The sequence below is a fragment of the Protopterus annectens genome, chromosome 15.part0, assembly GCF_019279795.1.
Source record: "Protopterus annectens isolate FY-2018-M chromosome 15.part0, PAN1.0, whole genome shotgun sequence".
In the NCBI taxonomy this organism is placed as follows: Eukaryota; Metazoa; Chordata; order Ceratodontiformes; family Protopteridae; genus Protopterus; species Protopterus annectens.
The window spans coordinates 196,598,027-196,623,602 of NC_056749.1; the positions used below are offsets into that span (position 1 = coordinate 196,598,027).

General features: G+C 43.4%; 1 protein-coding gene across 1 annotated transcript in view; it reads left to right on the forward strand.

Annotated features, from left to right (window-relative positions):
- UPRT (uracil phosphoribosyltransferase homolog) overlaps window positions 1-25,576 on the forward strand; it is a 400,044-nt gene that overhangs the window by 88,424 nt on the left and 286,044 nt on the right. Inside the window, exon 4 of the mRNA XM_044057690.1 lies at window positions 7,025-7,087. Within this exon, the coding sequence (XP_043913625.1) occupies window positions 7,025-7,087 (63 nt within the window). The remainder of the gene's footprint in view (window positions 1-7,024; window positions 7,088-25,576) is intronic.

Below are 25,576 nucleotides of genomic sequence, written 5' to 3' on the forward strand. Positions count from 1 at the left end.
GGCAGATATTTTTCAACAGGGTGCTAGCTTTTCTACGGTAAAGGTACAATTGGCAGCTATCTCCAGTTTTCATTTAGGAGACAATTCGCCATCCTTGGCTTCTTCCAAGCTTTGTGAAGCCTTTTTGAAAGGTACCTTTTTACTTAGGCCTCCAGTTAAGAACCCCATGCCCCCATGGTATCTTACCTTAGTCCTACAGGCTTTGGTTTCTTCCCCCTTTGAACCAACCGCTACAGTGGATTTGCATTTCCTGTCTTGGACGACAGCTTTTCTGGTCACCATTAAAAAGTCTTTCGGCTTTTCCCGGGTAGGGGTCGCCACAACGGAACTCCATTCCGCTAATGATTGGCAGTGGATTTTTATGGTGCCGAGTGGCCAGCCCGACGCCCAGCCTTCAAAGAAGGCACCCCCATTCACGCACGCACCTACCTGCATGTCTTTTGAATGTTACTCGACTGTGGGGAGGACATGCAGACTCCAAACAGAAGGCGCTGCAGCCAAGAATCGAACGGGAGAACCTCTTGCTGTGAGGCGACAACGCTAACTGCTGCACCACCGCAGCCCGGCAACGTCTAAAAGGGTGTAGGAGATCCAGGCTTCATCTGTCAAGCCCCCTTGTATGGTGTTTCATAAAGACAAGGTTTCTTTACGGAAGAACCCTTAATTTCTTCCAAAAGTGGCTTCAGAATCTAATATTAACCAGGTCATCAATCCAGAATAAGGTGGAATATAAATTGCATTGCTTGATGTTCATAGGCAACTGCATTTCTATTTGCATAGAACAGAAACCTTTCATAAGTCTTATCAGCTTTTTATTTCCTTTTGTAAGCCTTTATTAGGGAAACCTGTTTCTAAAGTAATGATTGCTCATTGGATCTCTCAGCGCATAACTTAGACCTACAAAGCCAAATGATCATCTCCACCAGGTCTCTGGCTACTTAAGCGACTTTTTCGTATAGGGTTTCTTTAGATGACATTTGGGCATCATCACACACATTTATTTTGCATTATGAGTTAGATCTCCTGTCCAGAGATGGGGCACCTTTGGCTCCACTGTGATGTTCTTCATCTCACATTGCTGCAGTCCTTACATAGGGTAGTCCGCTGTCCTCGGTCGGCCCGAATACCAAAGTATTAGGCTGACGTCGGTCAAGGCGCTTAAAACTGACATCAGGACGTCAGGGTACAAAAGCGCATGACCGACGTCATATCCTCAGCCTTTTTTGCCGCATGGTCCGATGCAGAAGCAGCGTTGCAAGTGCCGTTCGGCGTTCTGAAATTTTTCGAGTTCGGAGTTTCAGACCGAATCCAAGTTGGCTAAGTACCCCGTTGGGGATTATTTTGTTTTTTCCTTGCCTCAGTATAGTACCGGATGTCAGAAAAAGTGAATAATTGTATTTCTTGTGGGAAACCGATACCGCATAGGGATTATCATTCTTTGTGCATTCCTTGTTTGGGGCCTGAGCACGACGTAGTCGGGTGTCGCTTTTGTGCTAGGTTCAATAAGCGCACTATTAAGCGAAGGTTAGATTGTGCCAGGCTGGTCTTCGGTAAGCGGTGCAATTATAATATGCCGTCGGATTCTCCGGCTCCCGCTTCCACGAAGAAGCGCAAAGACAAAACAGTTAAACCCAGGCAAGATGAGTCGTCCGTTCCGGACGCCGGTTCTTTAGAGGCTTCAGTGGAACCGGTGGGTCCGACGGAGACTTCTTTAGAGTCTCAGGGGAAGACTTTAATTTTGCAGGATGTGGCCTCTCTTGAGGCAGGGCAGGCTGAAGGGGCTTCTCAGGTTACTGTACTCCCCTCCCTTCCCAGGGTGGTTAGGCCCTCTCCTTCTGTTTCCAAGGCTTCTCCCAGGGCAGGCCAAGTTTAGCTTCTGTTGGTGTCACTCCTAGTTCAGCAGGGTCTGTGCCTAAGAAGCACATGCTTAAAATGGCAGAAGATTTGATTACTCTGATTAGAGGTTCTTTGCTCCCTCCTGATAAGAGGCCTAGGGTGGAGCCAGAGTTGGGAAGTTTTGAACAGGCTTCAGATGTTTCAGAGTCTTCGGCTGAAGACTTGCAGGAGTACTCTCCTTATTCTGATTCTGATGCAGAAGATTCCACTCCTTCTGCTTCTCCTCCAGAGGATTTTTCTTTTTCAGAGACACTTCACTCTATGAGGGAGCATTTTAAGTGGGAAGGTCAAGACTTCTCTGATTCTCTGAAAAGGCTTAGGGAATTTTTGCTTTTACCTCAACATAGGCCCTTAGCTATACCACCTGTTCTGGATGTTGTGCAGGATGTGTTTTCAGAGGCTTCGCTTAATCCTGATTCTCTGCCTCCTGCGCCTGTTAAACCAGATAGATATTACAGGGTGCCTGAGGCTCATAAATATCTTTATAAGAGTCCTAAGGCGGACCCAGAAACTATTAGTCAGGGACCCAAGGGTGTCAAGGCCTCTGTTGTTAAAAATCCGGTTCCTCTAGATAAAGAGGCCAGAGCTTTGGATAGATGGGGAAAGAAGGTCTATACTTCTTCTACCTTAGCAATGAGGGCTTTGAATTGCCAGTTTCATATGTTGAAATATCAAAACTTTCTTCTTTCTCAATTGAAATCTAAGGTGGATGCTCTGGCAGAAGGCAGACCTAGAACAGGGAGTTCACCTGCGCAATCTTCAAGTGAGGGTAGGGGCCAGTCCTTTCGTAAACAGGCCCAATGACCTACTTTTTCAGCTGCCAGATCCCTCTTGCCTGGCAGCACCTTTGGGAGGAAGGTTGGCACTTTTCAAGGAAAATTGGATTTTAATTACCCAAGACAAATGGGTACTGGATATCATACACCGAGGTTACAAGTTTTATTTCCATACCTTGCCTCCTTTCAAAGGCATGCCAGACGTTCCTCCTCAGCAAAGACTAGAGGCTCACAACCAAATTTTTCTTCTACTTCAAATAGGAGCTATACAACCGGTCCCACTGCCAGAAGTGGGCCTAGGATTTTATTCTCGCCTGTTTCTAGTACCAAAGAAAGGGGACACGTGGAGACCCATTTTGGACTTATCTATCCTCAACACATATCTGGACATTCCCAAGTTCAAAATGTTGACGTTACAGCAGCTTTTACCTCTGCTGGGCAAAGATCACTGGATGGTGACTCTGGATCTCAAGGAGGCTTACCTTCATGTTCCTATCAGGCCCAGTTGCAGGAAGTATCTGCGTTTCGGCTGGGACTTTTCATTATCAGTTCTCTGCATTGCCCTTTGGCTTATCTACTGCCCAGAGTGTTCACGAAGGTTCTGGCTCCAGTGGTAGCTTTCTTCAGGCTAAGAGGAATACAAATCTATCCTTATTTGGACGATTGCCTGATTCTGGCTCAAGGAAAGGACGAACTTCTTCATCATTTACAGTATGTGATGGCAGTGTTAAGATGCCTAGGGTATTCTGTGAACGAAATAAAGTCCAGTCTAGTACCCTCTCAGGACATGTGCTTTCTGGGTGTGAGACTGAATACAGCATCCCAGATGGCCTTTTTGACCCCGGACAAACAAAAGAATCTTTCTCTTTATTTCCATCATTTGTCTCGTCAGTCCAGGCTGACTGCAAGGACAGTCCTTCAAGCCTTGGGGTTCATGGCATCTTGTATTCTGGTACTTCCCAATGCCAAACTGCATATGAGGAAGCTACAATGGTATCTCAAAAATGTATGGACGCAACACTGCCAAGATTTGGACACTGTCATTCAGATAATACCTTGCATTCAAAAGGAATTTTTGTGGTGGGCTCAGGAATGTCACCTAAACAAGGGACTCTCTGTGACCCAACCAGAGGCGAGTCAGATTCTAACGACAGATGCCTCAGACAAAGCTTGGGGAGCTCATCTAAATGGAAAATGGGTACAAGACACGTGGCCTGCCAGACTTCAACATTTACATATCAACTTGAAGGAGATGTTAGCAGTCCAATTTGCATTGATAGCTTTCAAGGATTTACTTCTTCCAGGGCAGGTGTTGATTCAAACAGACAACACAACTGTCATGTGGTACATCAACAAGCAAGGGGACACATTCATATCCTCTATGCAGACAAGCAATGATTTTGTGGGAGACTGCTCTCAGTATGCAGCTAAATCTTCAGGCAAGGTTTCTGCCAGGAGCACGGAACTCCTTAGCAGATGTGTTGAGCAGACAAATTATGGATCCCCACGAGTGGAAATTGGATCCTCATGTATTTCAAAAATTGACAGTGTTATGGGGAACTCCAGACATAGATCTGTTCGCTTCTCCACTAAATTACCAGCTGCCAAAGTTTTGCGAAAAGGTCTCATCCCACAGCTTGGAAAGTGGATGCTCTCTCATTCAATTGGAACAATCTTCACGTGTATGCCTTTCCACCACTGCCTCTCCTCCCAAAGGTACTCCTGAAGGTCAGACAGGACAAGCCAACCATGATTTTAATAGCTCGATTGGCCTCGACAGCACTGGTACCCATTACTGAGAAGTCTGGTACGGGAGCCTCCATGGCCTTTGCCTTCGATTCCACACCTGCTGTCTCAGGAGAACAGTCATTTGCTCAATGTCAAACTTCACTCTCTACATCTAACAGCCTGGCATATTCTGTTTTAAACCCTGGAGGGTCTCAGCTTCCACAACAAGTTTTGAATGTTATTTTGGAGGCCAGAAGGCCTAGTACAAGGAAAGTTTACGCAGATAAATGGAGGAGATTTTTAATTTGGAGTACAGCAAAGGACTTTGATGTTTCTAAACCTAACTTAAGTGTTGCTCTTCAATACCTTATGAGTTATTGGATAAAGGTTTGTCCTTCTCCTCTATAAAGGTTCATGCTGCAGCAATTTCTGCTCACTATGACTGTGACCCACCTTTATTTTCTCATCCTTTGTTTAAGCAATTCCTTAGAGGGGCAAAGAATATAAGACCCCCACGTAGAGCTCCTACTCCTGCTTGGGATCTCAATTTTGTGTTGGAGAAACTCACTCTACAACCTTTTGAGCCTGCAGCGACTGCCGAGTTGAAATATTTATCATGGAAGACTGCTTTTTGTTGGCCATTACATCTGAGAAGGGTTTCTGAATTACAGGCCCTTATGGCGGTTGAGCCTTTCTTAATTTTCCACAAGGATAGGGTGTCTTTGCGTACTAACCCTTCCTTTATGCCTAAAGTGGTTTCTAGTGTGGCTTTAAACCAAACTATTCATTTGCCTACTTTTTATGCAAACCCCCAAAATAAAGGGGAGAAGATTTTGCACACTTTGGATATACACAGACAGTTGCGATATTATTTGGACAGAACTAAAGGGTTCAGGCAGTCTCAGCAGTTGTTTGTTTCATTTGCTTTGTGTTCTCAGGGCAAACCTGTTTCAAAACAAACTATTTCTAAGTGGATTGGTTTTTGTATTGCTTTCTGTTATTCCCATCATGGTAAGGAGATTCCAACTGGGATTAGACCCCATTCCACTAGGGCTACTGCCACTTCTACAGCTTTTTTAAGGGGGGTGGCTACTAAGGATATTTTGGAGGCAGCTACTTGGAGTTCAGTGCATACTTTCTCTAAGCATTACCACCTTCCACTTTACTCTAAATCTAGGGCTGGATTTGCCACTGCAATTTTACAGGGCATTTTGGCAGCTCCTAATGCTTTATAGTTTTGCCATCCTCCCTTACCTCTGCTTTGGGATTCTACCCATATGTAAGGACTGCAGCAATGTGAGATGAAGAACATAGTACAGTTTTGTACCTACCATAAATGTAGATGTTCGAAGATCCACATTGCTGCAGTCCAATTTACCCTCCCTCCTTCCCCTCTGTAGTTAGAGGTGGTTGTGTGGTTTGGGTTGTACATATTGTAAATATGGTTAGTGCAGGGGTGGTTGGTTGTTTTTTGCTGTTTTTTGGCTTTGCCCTTTCTTTTTAGGGCCTTCTGACATCTGGGGCAAGAAAAGACTGAGGATATGACGTCGGTCATGCGCTTTTGTACCCTGACGTCCTGATGTCAGTTTTAAGCGCCTTGACCGACGTCAGCCAAATACTTTGGTATTCGGGCCGACCGAGGACAGCGGACTACCCTATGTAAGGACTGCAGCAATGTGGATCTTCGAACATCTACATTTATGGTAGGTACAAAACTGTACTTTCTGTAACATCCTTCCATGAGGACCTCTTAGGGTTTTTTTGTAGCTGGGGACTCTATCCCACAGGTTGAAGATCACATGAAAATAACTTCAGATAAAGTTATGTACTCATAATAACGCTCCATCTGAGTTGTTGCTTTTCATTTATCTTCAACGTCCCTCCCTCCCTCCCCCTGCCTTATGTAGGCTGTGTTGTGGACTGGATGGAAGAGACATAGCCTCTAGTCTGGTGAGCCTTTGTCTTCCTTTTGGTGCTTATGGGTGCTAATGTCAGAGTGTTAGGCGCGTGGTTAAGTAGGGGTGCTGCTGTCTGCAGCAAACTCTATCTGAGGGGAGGAGGGAAATGGGGGCATTATGGGTAGTGGAGGAGCTTGGAGCTTGGATCCGATGCTGGAAAATGTGGCCAAGTCGGATCCATACCAGTTAGTTAATATGTCTGTTTTATATTCCTTTTTCATTTATGGTCTAAGTATATTGCTTAAAGAATTGGTGACTGCAATGGCAGTAAATTATGATGTCACAACAGACAGTTTGTAACTTGTGAGAGGAAATATATTATAGAAGTAGGCAAACTCTGAGGGTCTTACAGTGTTCTATATTCCGTTAGATGTGCATATCCAGTACCAGGAATTAGTGTGTTGATGGTATTTAATGTATATTGACCTGTGTAAAGGCAACAACGCTATGTTTACAGAGTTGTTTATGAACCTTTAAATGTGGCAGCCTTGTGCAAACATTCTGAGTTTTGGTATGTAACAAGAGCATGAAAAATCAAGGGTGAGTTTTTATACTTTTTCTTGTATGGTGTTTGAAAGATTCATATTTCCATGTATGTAGAATGTGTTTTATGCTTTGTACACTGGAAAGAAAATATAATATTAAATATTCTCATTTCTTCAACAGGGCACAAGTACGAAGGAGTGAAATTTGAGAAGGGGAATTGTGGTGTTAGCATAATGCGAAGTGGTAAGCATCTCCTGTACTAAAAGTATTGTGTTTTGATTTTAAACAAGTTTGCCCCTTTGCAAGCTGGGTTGGGAGGGCGGCCTAATGGTTAAGGTGCTTTCCTTAAAAATACAAGGTGCAGGGTTTGAGTCTCACAATTGGCTAGGCTTACAATGACTCGCAAGAGCAGTTAGCCTAGTACTAACCTATGAGTAGAAAAGTACCTAATGATGATTGAGGAGCTCCTCAAAGGCTGCTTTTAGTATGTAGTTTTCCTACTTTAAAAGCGGCTGCAAGGCTTGAACTAGATGTGGGGTGAGTGAGGGTGTCGGTTAAGGAAAATTAATTTACATCTATAAACTGGATTAACTTGGCAGAAGCGTATAAAAAGTAACAGTTAATATATATTTAACAATGTACCTATACAGCAGCTATGTTGCAGACATCGTAATAGAATATGCAGTAGTATATCGTAGCACATTTAACTGGAACAGTGGCATAAAGGGTAGACGACAGGGCTAGAATTTAAGAGAAGGAAGGTCAAGATGGTGTAATCTGCCCAATTTGCAGTCTTCACTGTTGATGCTGGAAAACAGGTAGGCTTTCCTAAGTCTTGCACCAAGGAGGAGGTAGCGGAGAGACTCAGAACTACTTCCATTGTGGATTTGTCATACAGTATACCTTTAACACTGGATGCTTTGACCAAGGCAGCAGATGTTGGTACATGCAGGCACTGGATAATGCAACTCAGGATTATCTCCTTCAAGGATGAGTTAGTTCTCTGGATGCTTTCTTGATGGATATTAGTTTTTTTTTTTTTTTTTTTTTTTTTTTACAAAGCTTCTCAAACGTAGTTAAAAAAACACTGAAAAGGTAGGTCTTTGTGACATCCCTTCATGAGCTTTCACATCTACTTGTCTTGTGTGATACTGAAACAGGAAGAAACCCCCTTTATAAAAGAAATGTCTAAATCATTCATTAGAAGTGCTCTGACTGTGCCTGCCAAGTTTTCAAGAAAGATCCCTGCTGTGGCATGGCAGTGTCAGTTTTGACTGTTGTGCAGGACTGCCCATGGGAAGCTGGGCATGCGTACAGTGGATATAAAAAGTGTACACATCTCTTGATCCCCGTGGATTGTCCATAATATAGTACCTAGACCATTTCAGGCTAGAATGTCAATGTGGGTTACAATCTTATGTGATTTGATCATTGTACTGATGAAGAAAAACAGTGTTACCAGTTCTTTGAGTTTGCCATGGATATCGGAGCAGACTGCAAGTTTCACCTAATCAGCCATCCACCAGGTAGTTTCAGGATGTTCCTTGGTGAACTAACTGTTTTTGGTGGACTCCATAGCTCAGATGGATGGAGTCCCGAGTGTGACACAGATGAACTGGGTTTGACTGTGGAGCATAGCACTTGGAATCTGCTGGGATGGGTAGGATAGAAAATGTAACAGTATTTTTATTGGCTCACCCATCCCGGGGGAGTTATGGGGTCATTTTAAATGATTCTGGTGTATGCATCCTAAACTTAAAAAATTGAGGTATGTGCTGACAGGTTGTCCTTAATTCTAATGCATCATTAAGTAACAGACTTGGGAGTTGGGAATTAGGGCATAAAAAAATCCTATGACTGTGAGCACTGAGAACACATTCTTCACTCAGGCAATGAGGGGAAGTGTCAGATTAAGTCTAAGGGGGTCAGGAGTGACCTCTAGTGTCCAAGATCGAAGTGAGGCACCAGTGGTAGCTGATGGTGTGCTGCACAGGGGCAAAAAAAAAAAAAGATTACTGACTTGTTTGTCTCCATCTTGACATCACCCAGGTGGCTTATCCTTTATGACATCATTATGGCCATAGTAGCTTTTGTGAAGTGTTCTTTTGTATTAGGAAATTATTACAGTGTTTAATTTCTCTGAGTCTTAAAGTTTTTAATACCATGACAGGAATGCCCCCATTCCTGAATTAAGGTGTGCTTAACATTTGTGAACTAAAATGCTCTTTACAGCACCCACAGTCTGCTCAGAATTGACCTTTTTTGTAATTCATATGGAATTTCTTGTATCTTTAGTGTATCTAAGTACAGCTGTAAATTATTTATTAGACCTGTTGCTCCCACTACAGTTGCAACTGTCTTGGTATCCTTCTACATCGCTGTCATTTCTGTCAACAAATTCTAGTATTTTATGAATTTGTCTGTCTCAGTATGATACTGTCTTCACTGAGTGTAGCAGTTTCAGTGATCAATGCTACTTTTGCCTTCTTTTCTTGCATTTGTTTTTTGAACTGTTGGTAATGAGTGATCCCATGTGATATAAACTTAATTTTCTCAGTGTTTCGTGGTAAATGTTTCCAATACCTCTCAGTATTTGCACGATCCCCGTTGAGTGTTTCCTTATTTCTGTGCCTTTCAGTATACAGGCTCTTTGCCACAAGTGTATCACACCCAGGAATTGGCTATGTGACTGTTGCCAGTTCTTTTTTTATAGAACCTGCATTTGTGTGTTTGTAGACTTTTTAAAGAAATTACACACACACACACAATACAATTTAGTCTGCTATCCTGGCTGGCCATTATTAAGCTTTCATCTTTTGGTTTCAGTTCACCTTTCCTTATCCATTCTTAAGTCAAACCTGATCGAGATGAGGTTGTTCCAGGAGATATCTGTACTTGCCACAATATTTATATCTTTTACACATTTCTCTTCTTCTCCTTTTTGTCTTTTTTGCACATCCAGTTCCTGCCTGATTTTTCTCTCTTTATGGTTTAATTTCCATTCCCTCTTGACAGCGATATGCTTCTGCTAAACTAAGCAGTGAAGTCATCTTATTCTTTTCCACATTTATTTATTTTGTTTTATTTTTAGATTTGTTAACCGGGTTAGTCTGACTGAGCTTGAGCTCATTTTCAGCAGAGGCCCAGGGAGAAAAGCTCCATACAGAACCCTTATCAAAGCATACGTAATAGTAAGTTCAGAAAGCTTCAAATACAAGACAGTCTAATACAGAGGTAACTGTTGATACCAGTAAAATCTCAAACACAATGTAGAAGTACTTCATTGCTTGCTGACTTAAGTGAAACTAGAAGATGTTATGGTTACTAAAGTTGCATATAAATCTCCGAATACAGCACAAAGTAGAACAAATCAGCAAGCTCTTGATTAAAAAAAAAATATGAAATAAAAATACAGCCAAGTAGAGTAGACAAAGGCAGTACACAAGTGGACTAGAGAGGACATGAATATAGTAAATTGTGATTATGCTGAATATAAAATGGATGGGCAAGTGGATTAAAAGACTCTTTGAGTTGTAAGGAGCAACACAGGAGAGAGTTAGGTTGGGCTTTGGCAGGAACAGGTCAGTGAGTTCAGAAGAGTTTCTTTTAAAGCTTTTTTGAAGTTGTGATTATTGGATATAGTTCTGATGATCAGAGGAAATTTGTTCTAAGCTAAGGCAACAGAGTAGCTGTATAGATGTCCATTGGTTGTTTTGGGCTTATAGACATCCAAGAGAAATTGGTCAGAGCTGCAGAGAGAGTGATTGGGAGTGTAGGAGATGAGGGATGAGATGGCCATGCAGAAAGTAGGTTTGTTGAAGATGGAGTGAGGAAGGAACAGTTCAACTAGTAGTAGCTGGTGGGGGAATTCTAAGCAGTTTAGGGATTTAAGAGACTGGCATTGTGACATCCAAGAGAAATTGGCATTGTGAGTTGTAGGGCTGGTTTGCAGCAAACCTCTCGACTTTGTTATAAGTGAGTTCAAGCTTGGACTTTAAGTTGGGTAAGATTGGAGAGGCATAAAGTAGATTAGGAAGAAGGTAGGCATAGGCAAGGGAAAGTCTAGAGTCTTTGGTGAGGAATTTTTTGTTTCTATACAGTTTTTGTTTAGTCTTGTGCAATTTTGGAAGTGTAGATGGAATTTTAGTTGATTGTCAATGATGGTGCCCAGGAGCTTGGTGTGTGTTTCTACGTTAATTGCAACGTTGTCGAGAGATGTGATAGTAAATGAAGGTTTATACCGAGAAAGATTTTGGGAGGAATACGAGAAGTTTATTTGGGGATCGAGTATGAGTTGATTGTCAGTTAACCAACTGTAGATGGAGTGGAGAGAGATTTGTGTTATAGTGTGGAGGTGAGAACGATTGTCAGAAGTGGAGATGATAGTGGAATCATCTGCATATTTGAGAGAGGAGTGAGAGCAGGAAGCATGAAGACAATTTGTGAAGATGTTAAATAGCAGTGGTCCGAGAATGGAGCCTTGAGGTACACTTATAGTGACAGGGAGGAAGGGTGAGAAGAAAGAGATCCACTTGACTGATTCACTGCTGTCTGTTTCTAAGGTAGCTTTAGAGCCATTTTAGACTAGGATTAGAGAGCTTAAGGTCAGTTTAATGAGGAGCTTGGGGTGAGAGACTATATCAAAGACTTTTTGGAGAGGTCTACAAATGGACAGGAACTTGGTCTATTGTTATCTCTGGCTTGAGAGATATGAGTGATGGAAATTAGAGCAGTGGTCATGCTTTGTTTAGGGCAGAAGCCATGTTGATTAGGAGTGAGTAAATTCTCCTGAAGAGGATAGTCCAGGAGCTCCTTGTGTATACATTTTGTGTATTGGAGACGGGGGACAGAATGGCTATGCACCTGTAGTTCGAGAGGTCGGTGGAGTGACCATCTTTGTGGATTGGTATAGTGCTGAATTGTTTCTAGCTAGAGGGTACTGTTGGATTCTTGGATAGATCAGTTGATCAGGATCGAGATAGAGTAGGCTATTGAGCTAGCGGCGAGCAGGAAGAGGGGAGGGAAATTATCTGCCGAGGGTGAGCACGGCTTTAGTTTTAGTAGAGATTTCATGTAAGCAGAGGAGACAGGTTTGTGTGGGAAAGTTTTGTGGCCAGGTGGGCGTTTGGGATAGAGAGATTGGAGGCGTGACTACTCTTAGTTAGTTTGCTGATAGAATCGAAAAAGTAAGTTAAAAATAGTGGCAGTTTCGAGGGAAGAATGTTAGGGCAGGGGTTGGGTATACTAGAGCTACCCGAATAAAGAATCGTATTAATAGTGTTAATTTTTTTAGGATTGCTGTGATAGTTTGAGGCTTTAGGTAGAAGCTTTTCTTATCATTATTGACATTTTTTAGTGAGATTTTGGACTTCTTTATAAGTTTTGAGGTGGATATGGGATTTAGATTAGTCAGTTTTTCCAAGCATTATCCCTCTTGTGCATTAGAGAACGAGTGGATGGAGAAAGCCAAGGTGCAAAAAGAAATTTTACTCTGATTTCCTAAGGGTAACAAGGGAATTGAGAACATCTAGAAAAATGTAGCTAAATTTGTTTATGGCATCCTCAAGGGGTATGCTAAAAAGGAAGGACCAGTTTATGGAGGAGTGAACACATCAGGGTTGAAGTTGGAGAGACTAAGGCACTCTTTGTGTTTGTGTGGCCTAATTTGTTGAAGGGAGCATCTTTGAATGTAGGTAGGAAGGTGGTCACTTGTAGAATCAGGCAATGGGGTTGTGGTATAGGTTCGGATTGCATGCTAGGATCCAGTGTAGTATAGAGCTGGAGTTTGTTGGCTTGCTGAAGTGGGCAGGGTTGGAGATTGGTTGTGTGAAGCCATGAAGATTTATACTAGCATTAGGGAAGTCGGTAGACAGGTCTGCCAATCAATGTTGATATCCCCAGAATTATTGATGTTCATGTTTCACTGTTGCAGTCCTCACATTTGGGTTATCTGCCTGCAGGTAGCCCTCAGCCGGCCTGAATACCAGAGTCTTCGGATTTCTGCATCAGATGCTGTCGCTTCTTCCATGATGTAAGGGGTATAAAACATGCAACCGATGCCATTACATCAGTCTTTCTTGCCATGCGGTGCCCAAAGCAGAAGCAGTTTGCAAGTGCCCGTCGGCCAACTCCTGAAATTTTTGTTTTCGAGTTCCAGACCTGAAGTCTTCAAAAAGGTAAGTACCCCATTGGGGATCCTTTTTTTCCTTGTTCTAACCGATGTCAGAAAAAAATTAACAATTTGTCTTGCCTGTGGAAAGCAAATACCACATAGAGATTTTCATTCTTACTGCGTCACCTGTTTAGGCCCAGACCGCTACGTCCCTCGCTGTTGGTTTTGTGCCTTGTTCAACGCCCGAACTATCTGTCGTCTGGCTATTTTTGTAACCAAATACTTTCGTTCTCGATCACCATACTCAGAAATGGCTTTGTTAAGCCGTACGACTACTGATCTTCCAAAAAAATGTAAGGATAAAGACAGAGACAGACCACATAGTTCCAAAACTGCCGACGACGCTTCCGTTAAGCTAGTCGCCAGTCCGCCGGTACTCAGTGAGGAGCTTTTGCAGCCCCTGATACCCGCTACTACAGATTTGCAGGCCTCTACTGAGACCCATTCGGAGTCCAGTATTCCGCGAGATGCTTCTTCGTCTGTGGAATCTGCGGATGTGTCTTCCTTGGATGGGTCTGGAACTGCTGTGCAGGCACCAGCTTCTGAGGGTGTATTCAGGCCTACCGATTTTCATATTAAACCGATGACTTCGTTTTAAAGAATAATGAATTTTTCGGGCCTAAAGCTCGCACTACGCCTTGAAAACCGGCGACCAAAGCGCATTCTCAGGCCCATATGTCTCAAAAACAAATTATTTGAATGGCTGAAGACCTTATTACCTTAATTAGGGGAAGCCAGCCTTCCCCCTTTAAGAGACCTAGAACTGATTTTCTTTCTGATTCTTCTGATCAGGAATCTGATATCTGTGTTCCTTCTGACTACCAAGATTTACCCTTATCTACTTATGAGGATTCTGATGCAGAGGATTCCATTCCCTCTGCTTCCTCTCCAAAAGATTTTTCTTTTGGTGAAACCTTCCATACCCTTAGGGAGCATTTCCGTTGGGAAAGCCAGGACTATTCTCAGTTCAAAAAGAGACAGGGAATTTTTAAACCTGCCTCAACACAGGCCTCTAGCTATCCCTCCAGTTCTGGAGATTGTAGATGATGTTTTCTTGGAATCCAGCCTTACCCCAGACACTTTGCCTCCAGCTCCCAGGAAACCTGACAGGTACTACAGAGTACCTGACTCTCACAAATTCCTCTTCAAGAATCCTACCGCGGATCCAGAGATCATTTCCCAGGGACCAAAAGGCATTAAGACTACTACTGCCAAAAACCCTACCCCTTCTGATAGGGACTCTAGAGCTTTAGCCAGATGGGGTAAGAAGGTATACACTTCTGCTACTTTGGCCAATTAGGGCTTTAAATTACCAGTTTCATATGTTAAAGTATCAGCAGCATATCATGGGACTACTTAAACATAAAATGACGTTGATTCCTGATTGTGTTGAACACAAAGATTTACAAGAGTTAATGCATTCGGCTGACCAAGTTGGTAAACATACTTTGCAGTGTGGTTTTGATGCTTTAGAAGCATCTTGCAAGGCTGCTGTCACTGGGTCTGTACTTAGAAGGCATGCTTGGCATAAGGAACAAAACTTGCAAGATCATGTTAAAGCTAAATTACTGGATGCACCCTTAAACCAAGTGTGCCTTTTTGGCAACAAAGCAGAAGTCGTCCTCTAAAGGATGGAGGAAAAAGCTAAATCTATGCAAACTGTTAAAGATTTCTTACAAGTACAGCCACCAAGATTCAGTAGGCATTGGCCTTCAAAGAGCTGTTTTTTTCCAGTACCTTCCAGGCCTTTTCAGTCCAAACCCAGGAGCAGCAGACCTCCAAGACTTCCGTCTTAGGCTGTGCGCAGATCTAAGCAATGGGGGGCTCCCACTTCCAAAGCAGGGAGTAGTAAGCCACCCACTATGGAAAAATGGTACAGTGACTTATCCTTAACTCTTCCAGGCCTTGCTCAACTACTTGCTCCCTTAGGAGGAAAGCTCTTCCTGCATGCAAAGAACTGGGAACTCATTAACCAAGACAAATGGGTTTTAAGAATAGTTTCCCTAGGATACAGATTCCAATTCCACTCACTCCCAACCCCAAGTGGATGGCCAGACCTCCCCCCAAGCCAGTGGGCGGAGGCCCAAAAACAAGTGCTGTCTCTCAGTATCAGGGCTATTCAACCTGTCCCAGCAGAACAGAGGGAATGAGGTTTTTATTCAAGACTGTTCCTGGTTCCCAAAAAGAAAACTCCTGGCGTCCTATCCTTGACCGGTCGATTCTCAACACCTTTCTGGCAGATCCAAAATTCAAAATGCTAACTCTTCAACAGCTTCTTCCTATGCTAGCCAAGGATGCCTGGCTGGCAACATTAGACTTAAAAGAAGCCTACCTGCACATCCTAGTAAGGGAATCCTGCAGAAAATACCTAAGTTTCAGGGCAGGCTCCATGCACTATCAGTTCTCTGCACTTCCCTTTGGCTTATCTACTGCTCCCAGGGTATTCACAAAGTGCCTAGCTCCAACCATTGCATTTTACAGGCAGAGAAATATTCAAATTTACCCATACTTGGACGATTGCCTGATTCAGGCAGAGAGTTAGGACTTGCTATTACAACACCTGGCATTTGTAAAGAGACTTCTAACCTCACTGGGGTACACCATCAACAAGAAGAAATCACACCTATTACCCTGACAACAGATTGTATTCCTGGGAGCAAGCTTGAACACAACTTCCCAGATGGCATTCCTCACTCCAGAGAAACAAGTGTACTTGACAACCTACTTCAAACTATTGGCCACAAAGACCCAGCTATCTGCAAGGAAAATCCTGCAAGCCCTGGGGTTCATGGCCTTTTGCATTCTGTTAATTCCATATGCAAGACTGCATATGAGGAAACTTCAGTGTTATCTAAAAAGTCTGTGGTGTCAACATTCTCAGGACCTAGAAACAATGATTCTTATCATTCCTTGTCTAAGGGCAGAGTTCCTTTGGTGGACAGAGGCCTGCTACCACAACAAGGGACTCCCTTTCACTCTACCCCCTGCTGCCCAAACCCTAACAACAGACACATCAGACTATGCATGGGGAGCTCACATGGCAGGGCAGTGCATTCAGGGCAAATGGAACCCAAACCAGATGCACCTGCATATCAGTCGAAAAGAAATGTTAGCTGTACAGAATGCTCTGACAGCCTCCAAAGACCTTTTTCTTCCAGGACAACTGTTGGTGAATACAGACAACGCCACAGTTATGTGGTACATAAACAAGCATGGGAGAACCCATTCCTACCCACTCTGCAGACTAGCCATAGCTCTGTGGAACACATCCCTGAGCTACCAAGTGAACCTACAAGCTCAATTCCTGCCAGGCAAACTAAATTCACTGGCAGATGATTTAAGCAGAAATCTCATGGACCCACACGAATGGAAACTGGAACCCACAATCATCAAGCTCTTGAGGAACAAATGGGGGACACCAGAGGTAGACCTGTTTGCCTTCCCTCAGAACTAACAATTGAACAAATTCTGCACCAGAACTCCCCACAGCCAAGCTTGGAAAGTGGATGCCCTGTCCTTTACCTGGGAAAGTCTCTCAGTTTATGCCTTTCCCTTTCTGCCTCTCCTTTCGAAGGTTCTACTAAAGATCAAACAGGACAAGCCAAGGACAATACTGATTGCACCAGACTGGCCACGCCAGCACTGGTACCCCCTTTTGCCCAGTCTGACAGTGCTACAACCATGGCACCTGCCTCAGACCCCAGCAGGCTGGCCAGATTCTGCACCTTCAGCTCCAAACCCTGAACCTTGTAGCCTGGCTAATTCCCTGAGCTCACCTCTAGCAACCCTCAGTAAGCAGGTGCTGGATGTCATTCTTGAGGCAAGAAAAGTGGAAAAGATACTGTTCCTCGAGCCAGGTTCAGGGGATGGGCACAAAGGTGCCCAGCCTACCTCATATTCTAGATTATTTAACAGAAATGCTCCACAAGGGCCTGTCTTTCTCCTCAATTAACATTCATGCCTCTACCATTTCAGCACATTGCAATATGGAGCTACCCCTCTTCTCTCATCCCCTGCTAAAACAATTCCTTAGAGGGGCCAAAAATTAAGACCCCCCCCAGGAGAGCTCCCACTCCAGCCTGAGACCTTAACTTTGTATTGGAAAAACTCACTCTTCCCCCTTTGAACCAGCTGCTACAGCAGAGTTGAAATTCCTTTCTTAGAAAACAGCCTTACTTCTAGCCATCACTTCAGCAAGAAGAGTGTCTGAACTGCAGGCCCTCATGGCAGTGGAACCCTTCATAATCTTATCTTCCATGCAAACAGGGTTTCCCTCGGGAGTTAATCCATCCTTTATGCCCAAGGTGGTTTCTAGTCTGGCTCTAAACCAGTCCATTCATTTGCCTACTTTTTTCCCTAATTCTCAAAATAAAGGGGAAAGGATACTGCATTCTCTGGACGTGCACAGACAGCTTAGATTCTGTTTGGACAGGACTCAGCCTCTCAAAAATCTGACCAGCTGCTAATTAGCTTTGCTGCAGGGGCAGAGGGGAAGGCCATTTCAAAGCAAACCATTTCTAAGTGGATAGCCCATTGCATCCATTTTTGCTACAAACCCCATGGAAAACCTACCACATGGGATAAAATCACATTCCACCAGGGCTGCATTTACCTCTACGGCATTTCTCAGAGAAGTCCCTACCATGGACATCCTGGAAGCTGCTACCTGGAGCTCTGTACATACTTTCACCAAGCATTACCGCCTGCCTATCTTTTCTAAATCCAGAGCTGGATTTGCCACAGCAGTCTTACAGGGCTTGATTGCTAGCTCTAATGGTCTTTAACTACCTCCACCCTTCCTTAGCTGTGGGAATCAACCCAAATGTGATGACTGCAACAGTGAAACGCGAAGAACATAGTACAGTTGTGTACACTTACCATAAATGTAGATGTTCGAGTGTATTCACTGTTGCAGCCCTGGTTACCCTCCTTCCAACCCCCCTGCCTTCTCTTGACTTTTACCTTTCCTTCTTGTTTGGCATATATTATATCATGTGTATTTGCTTTTTGCTGGGGGTGTTCCATACCATATAATTGCTTCCTATTGTGGGGGCACCTGACATCTGGGGCAAGAAAAACTGATGTAATGGCATCGGCTGCATGTTTTATACCCCTGACGACCTGACGTAATGGAAGAAGCGACAGCATCCGACGCAGAAGTCGGAAGACTCTGGTATTCATGGCGGCTGAGGGCTACCTGCAGGCAGATAATCCAAATGTAATGACTGCAACAGTGAATACACTCTCTTAACATCTACATTTATGGTAAGTGTACACAACTGTACTTTTCATATGATATATAGTGATTGATCCAAGAGAGAGAACATGTTCAAGAATGAGGATGTTATTACCTGGTATTACCTGGAGGGATATGTATGGCAGAAATCTCAATTTTTTTGTGATTTAAGTTTACTGTTAAGAGTTCTGCAGGGTGAAAGCTGGGGAGTGAAATGGATGAAAGTGGGCAAGTTAAGTAGATCAGAATAGATTATGGCTGCGGTGGCCCCTATCCAAGCAGAAGTTATTGTATCCAGGGGGCAAAATTTTGTCTGATGTGTAGTTTAAGCCATGTTTTGGTGAGAGTTGAGTCAGGAGAATGGTGGGTACTTCTTGAATGGGATTCACTGATTTTGTTGAGAATGCTGTGAATATTCAATGAGTATATGGTTAAACACTTGGAGGAGGAAGTGGGGTGAGTGGGAGATGGGGGGCTGAGGAGAGGGCAACATGAGAGGGACAGGAGTGTGGGCTAGGCTTGGGGTAAATATCTCCTGATAAGAATAAACTTCTGGTTATGTGTATTAGCATAGGAATCTTAAGGCTGTAGTTGTGGTATTTAGACTTAGATTTGAGAGGGGCGGAGGTCTAATTTGATATTGAGTAGGAGTGAGTTAGAAGAGTTAGCGAGGGTGTTATAAGGAAAGTGTGTGGTTTCAAAGTTTCTAAGTGGGAATGTAAGAGTAGGAGGTAAGTTTATGGGAGGTAATTTAGTTTGATAAGAGGACAGATGAAAGAGCAGAAGAAGAGTCTCGCTAAAGATGAGAAGCGTGCTAGGGAAGGGCGAAGATGTATGAAAGGTGGAAGCTTATGAGAGGAACAAGTTGACCTGCTTGTGCGAAGGAGAAGGGAATTAGGAAGATGAGACGGGACTGGATGGCATTTGTTAAGACAGCTGAGGAGAGAAAGGGTTTAGGAATTTAAAGTGAGGGGGTATGGTGTATAGGGAGGTGCTAGGTGAAAAGAGGTGTGCAGATGTGGTTAGTACGTTTCAATTGGTAAGGTTGAGCTATTAGTGGGGGTGTTGTAAGGTGGAAGGATGCGAGCGTTGATTGGAAGGAGTGTACAAGAAGAGGGGTAAAAGGGTTGTGAAACATAAGGGTTAGAGTATAAATTTAGAGAAAGTAACATTTTCATGTTTTAAAACTTTCACTCTGGGTCTGTTGAGGTCAGCAGATAAATAAGCAGTCCTACGACCGACTGCAAATCTATACATCTAATCAATTTCAAGGAGGCCTATACCTTCTTCAGAACAAGGGCTATAGTAATGTTGGTGTGACAGGAAAATAAGCAAATGCAAACAACATTTGAGATGAATTGAGAATAGTAGTTCCGAAGACTAGGCTTTATTCGTCTTAGAATTGAGCTAGTTCAGCTACAGTGTTGTTAGTAAATGAGCTACAATAGATAAAAGCAAAAGTCATCATATTTTCCCACACCAAAATGTTGAGTAATGAAGTAGGGATATTACTGTCAATGAATGGCCAAAATGGTGGTGGTGGTTGTTTTTCTTTCGGCTTTTCCCGGTTAGGGGTTGCCACAGCGGAACTCCGGTCCACTAATTATTGGCAGTCGACTTTTATGGTGCTGAGGTGCCAGCCCGACACCCAACCTTCAACGAAGGCATGCCCATTCACGCATGTCTTTTGAATGCCACTCTTCCGCAGGGAGGACATGCAGACTCCACACAGAAGGCGCTCCAGCCAAGAATCTAACGGAAGAACCTCTTGCTGTGAGGCGACAAGGCTACTGCTGCACCACCGCGGCTAGTAAGCAGAAAACAAAACTCTTCACTTAAGCTTCTCTGTGGAGCAAGTTATAGGGATGTACTCACTTTTGTCGAACTGAAGTATCTAGGCCATTTGAATTAATAACGTGTGTCAGGGGGAGAGAAAATGGTGTCACAACTGGTATTTTGTGATTGCTGTGGCAAAGCAGCATCTGGTCCTCCATTTGATGGTTCAGTCGGTCTGGCTGCCAGGCTGTTTGGCAGTTGAAACTGATTAGTAGTTTGATGTGCCAGTTCAGAGTTGTCTTTGCCCCTGAGTGCTAGCTGCCTGATGGAAACGGTCTCCTGTTTTGTATTGGCAGGTCAAACATGTGCGTACTAAGGATTGCAATACAAGAGTTCCACTTCCTTCACTAACAGATCGTACTTCGAGGACCTGTTATTGTTTCAGAGCCAGGAGATGTGAGCCAAACTGGAAGCAAAGTGCCGCTTGTGGACCTGCAATTGTATTGAAACAATCTTTCATGTGGAGTCGCATTGGTGACTGTGCACAGGAAAAATCTGATCAAGTGAAGAGCCCACGGGCAAAACATCTTAAAACTGTTCTCTGGACATCTTTACTTTTTAAAGCCAGAGTAACAACCCATCAAAGTGTACCATTTAGATGTTCGACTTGAGCATTATGTCGGGGGTTGTAAGGTGTTGCCCTGTTGGTTGCAATTCCTTTGGTGTGCAGTAAAGTCTGTAATTTGTTAGACATAAGAGATACTGTGGTCTGAGTAAATATAAGCGGACATACCAAAGAGTGAAAACAGTTGGCATAGGCAAGCAATTAGTTTGTGCAGTTATGTCTGGGTAAGTAAAAGGGAACCTTGAATATTTGTCAATAATAATAAGCAAATAGTGATTTGCTTGATGTGGAAGGAAGAGGTCCCTTTAAATCTGTGCTCAGTCACTCAAAAGGGTGGGTAGCCTTTATGAGCATGGTATTTGTAGGACGGTAAAAACATGGTTTTACTTCTGCACATACAGAACAGTTTTTGGTTATGCTTAGTACCACCTTGATGGAAAATGGAAAATTTTTGGGCTGTATAAAATGCATCAAGTGGGCAACACCAGGATGACAGAGTCACGTAAAAACCTTAAGTCAACAAGAGGGAAATGAGCTCAAACTTGCACGTGATAAGGCATTAGCGGTGATATTCTCCTTCCTCTGCCGTTAAACTACTTTGAAGCGAAAAAGTGAGAGCTTGACTCTCCAGCTCTATATTTTATCATTCTTTATATTTTCTGTCTGTTGATGGTCGTACATAAAGGTGACTTATTGTTGGTTAGTAACCAGCTTAAAATGATTTCCCAGAAGAAAGCGCTTCCCCTTCAAAATTTGATTTCGATCACTGAATACGCTTCCTTCTCAACAACTTGAATGGCTCATCTCAGATGGTGACAGTGTCTTGGAAAAAGGCCACAGGCCTTCCTTGCTGGCTTAGTGTGGCAGCAATGGTGATTCCTGAAGTGTCCATCTCCACTGCCAATGGGACAAGTAACCACCACAGCTTTAGGCAGCGGGAAGGTTATGTTGTGTACAGGAGGGTGAATTTTATCCAAAAAACGCAATCTCAACCGCGATTAGTAGACAAAGATCTGCACTACTCTTCATTGAGACTCGAGCTCAAGATCTCTAGGGAGGGGCAGTTCTTGCAGAGGCTCTAGTCTGAGTCTGGCTTGATTACTCCCTTAGATACCTCCCAGTCCAATAGCTTGATTTTTAGCAACTATTCTTGCCAGTGCCACTTTTGGACAATTTTTTTTCTTTTTTCCCTGTATAAATGCCACTCTGTTTAATTTTATTCATGTGGAGCTTTTCTCCCCATGCGTCCGCTGAAAATGGACGTGTGTTCAGATAGACTATCCCGGTAAACAAATGTAAAATAAAAAAATAAATTATGCTTTTGTCGTCATTGAGTTTTAGACAGTATCACTCTCATTAAAATCTCTGCAAGTTTTTATGGTGATCATCCGTATCTTTTCCACAGATAGTGACATTATCGATTGTAAGCAAATGTGTTACGCAGTTGCTTGAATGCAATTATTTAATCGATTAGTGCATTGAAAACAGGCTACACCATTAGTCAAGACAAATGGTATACGACAAAACTGATAGTCTACCATAAGCCTCAAAGGTGGTGTATTGTTTCTCATCTTCTCTTATCAGTATTTGGTGGCGAGTGCATTTTAGATCCAAAGTACTGTATACCTCAAAGTGCCACTTTTTGAATAATCTCATCTCTCCCCGAAAAAGGACAGGCATCGAGATGCATGAAATTATTTATTGTTTCACTGTAGTCATGGCAAGCCACTTTTTGTGCCTTCCATTTGCAGTGATCAGAACCTGGGCTGTCCAGGGAGAGTTGCAGAGTTCAGTTATGCCTTTGGCTCTCAGTCATTTGATCTCAGCTTGTATAAAGATCTTGTCCAAAGGGCTGTGACACCTAGATTGCATTGCTGTAGGCTTGCAGTCTGGTGATTAATGCTGGAAGAGTCGTGGAGCTTTAATTTAAGCAGCAATTAATCCGTTGAGAGCGAACTGGGGTTTGGTGCATCAGAAAGGAGTTTCTGTCTTTGCGTGTAGCTTGAAAAAGTCATGAACCAGTAGAATATCAGCACAGAGATTAGGTAAAATGGATAGTTTGAAACTGAAATTGTGGTAAACTGTACGGTTGTAATGCATGAAAACAAGACCAAGTCCTTGAGTAAAGCTTGTCAACAGACTAGCTGCCATTGTAATTTTCTTCGTAAGCTGGCCACAGGCCAGCCATACTTTATGAACCATGGGGGATGCCACATAACTTCCTGAGCTCCCCATATCTATTAGACCATGTAGTTCGACTCCATTGATTAAGTGGCAGCTGCACTAGATAGGCCCCTCAGAGCTGCTGCATTGTATTGCAGTAAAGAGATTAGTTCCAGAACCAGACAAACATACCTCTTGGAAATGACCCTTTATCCCATTTTCTGCATAACTCGCCTTTGGCAACGCATTTTCATTGTTGATGTCTGTTGTGTCTACAAAAGTAGCACTTCGAATTAACAGTGGCAAATGGATCATCATCAGCAGATGGTAATCGTGTTACTCTTTCCAGCGTCGACCAAGGAGACACCACAGGATGACAAGACAGAGTTATGATAGGACTGCGACTGTGCATGGGCCATTTCCAGTGACCTTGCTAGATCAAAGGTACTTTGGAAGTTTAAAGTGTGTTGTTCTAGCAGACATTGCCGAATGTGACGTGACTGAATACCACTGATGACCACGTCTCCCATGGCATCATCTTGATAACTTTCAGCTGTGACAGCTTTGAAAGTAGTCATTGGAAACTGATCAAGAGTTTGTCCACTTTCCTGTTTGCAGGTAGCCAACTGATCATCATCTTCTTTCGGGTGCTCTCGTTAGGGGTCGTCACAACGGATCATGTCCTTCCATTTCTTCCTGTCCTTTGCATCTTGCTCTGTCACACCAACCACCTGCATGTCCTCTCTCACCACATCCATAAACCTTATCTTAGGCCTTCCTCTTTTCCTGTTACCTGGCAGCTTCATCCTTAGCATCTTTTCCCCAGTATACTCTGCATCCCTCTTCGTCACATGTCCAAACCAACGTAATCTTGCCTCTCTGGTTTTGTCTCCAAACCTTCCAACCTGGGCTGACCCTCTCATATACTTATTCCTAATCCTGTCCACCCTCGTCACACCCAGTGCAAATCTTAACATCTTTAACTCTGCCACGTCCAGCTCTGACTCCTGCCTTTTTGTCAATGTCACCGTCTCCAACACACATAACATAGGTGGTCTCACTACCCTCTTGTAGACCTTCCCTTTCACTCTTACTGGTACTCTTCTGTCACAAATTACTCCTGACATTCTTCTCCACCCACTCCATCCTCCTGTACTCTCTTCTTCACCTTTCTTCCACACTCACCATTACTGTGAACTGTTGATCCCAAGTATTTAAACTCATCCGCCTTCGCCACCTCTACTCCCTGCATCCTCACCATTCCTCTATCCTCCCTCTCATTCACACACATATATTCTGTCTTAGTCCTGCTGACCTTCATTCCTCTTCTCTCTAGAGCATATCTCCACCTCTCCAGGGTTTTCTCCATCTGTTCCCTACTCTCACTTCGGATCACAATGTCATTTGCAAACATCATAGTCCACAGGGACTCCTGTCTGATCTCGTCTGTCAACCTGTCCATCACCATTGCAAATAAGAAAGGGCTTAGAGTGGATCGTTGATGTAATCCCACCTCCACCTTAAATGCATCCGTCACTCCCACTGCAGACCTCACTGCTGTCACACTACTCTCGTACATATCCTGTAACAATCTTACATACTTCTGACACTCCCGACTTCCTCATACAATACAACAACTCCTCTCTAGGCACCTTGTCATATGCTTTGTCTAAGTCCACAAAGACACAATGCACCTCCTTCTGACCTTCTCTGTACTTCTCCATCAACACTCTCGGAGCAAACATTGCATCTGTAGTGCTCTTTCCTGGAATGAAACCATACTGCTGATCACTAATTATCACCTTCCTTCTTAACCTAGCTTCCACTACTCTTTCCCATAACTTCATGCTGTGACTGATCAATTTAATCTCTCTGTAGTTACTAGAGCTCTGCACATCACCCTTATTCTTAAGAATCGGTACCAAAACACTTTCTCTCCATTCGTCTGGCATCCTCTCACTTTCCAAGATTTCATTAAACAATCTAGTTAAAAACTCCACTGCCATTTCACCTAAACACCTCCATGCTTCCACAGGTATGTCATCTGGACCAAGAGCCTTTCCATTCTTCATCCTCTTCATAGCTATCCTTACTTCCTCCTTGCTAATCCACTGCACTTCATGATTCACTATCCACACATCATCCAACCTTCTCTCCCTCTCATTCTCTTAATTCATCAGCCCCTCAGAGTACTCTTTCCATCTGCTCAACACACACTCCTCGCTTGTGAGTACGTTTCCCTCATTATCCTTTATCTCCCTTACCTGCTGCACATCTTTACTAGCTCGGTCCCTCTGTCTAGCCAATCGGTACAGGTCCTTTTCTCCCTCTTTAGTGTTAAACCTTTCATACAACTCTTCATGCTCCTTATCCTTAGCCTTCTCTTTGCCGTGCACCTCATCTCCTTATACTCCTTCTACTTTCTTCATCTCTCTGACAATCCCACTTCTTCTTCCCCAACCTCTTTCTCTGTATACTCTTCTGTACTTCCTCATTCCACCACCAGGTTTCCTTGTCCGCCTTCCTGTCTCCAGATGTCACACCAATCACCTTTCTAGCCATCTCCTGTACTAGCTCTGCTGTAGTTACCCAGCTATTCGGTAACTCTTCACTGCCATTCAGTGCTTGTCTTAACTCTTCCCTGAACTCCACCTCACAATTATCCTTTTTTCAATTTCCACCATTTGATCCTTGATGACCAGTGAAAATTTCATTTTTAGGCTTTATGTACATTTTTTAGGTGCCAATGGCAGCTTGGTA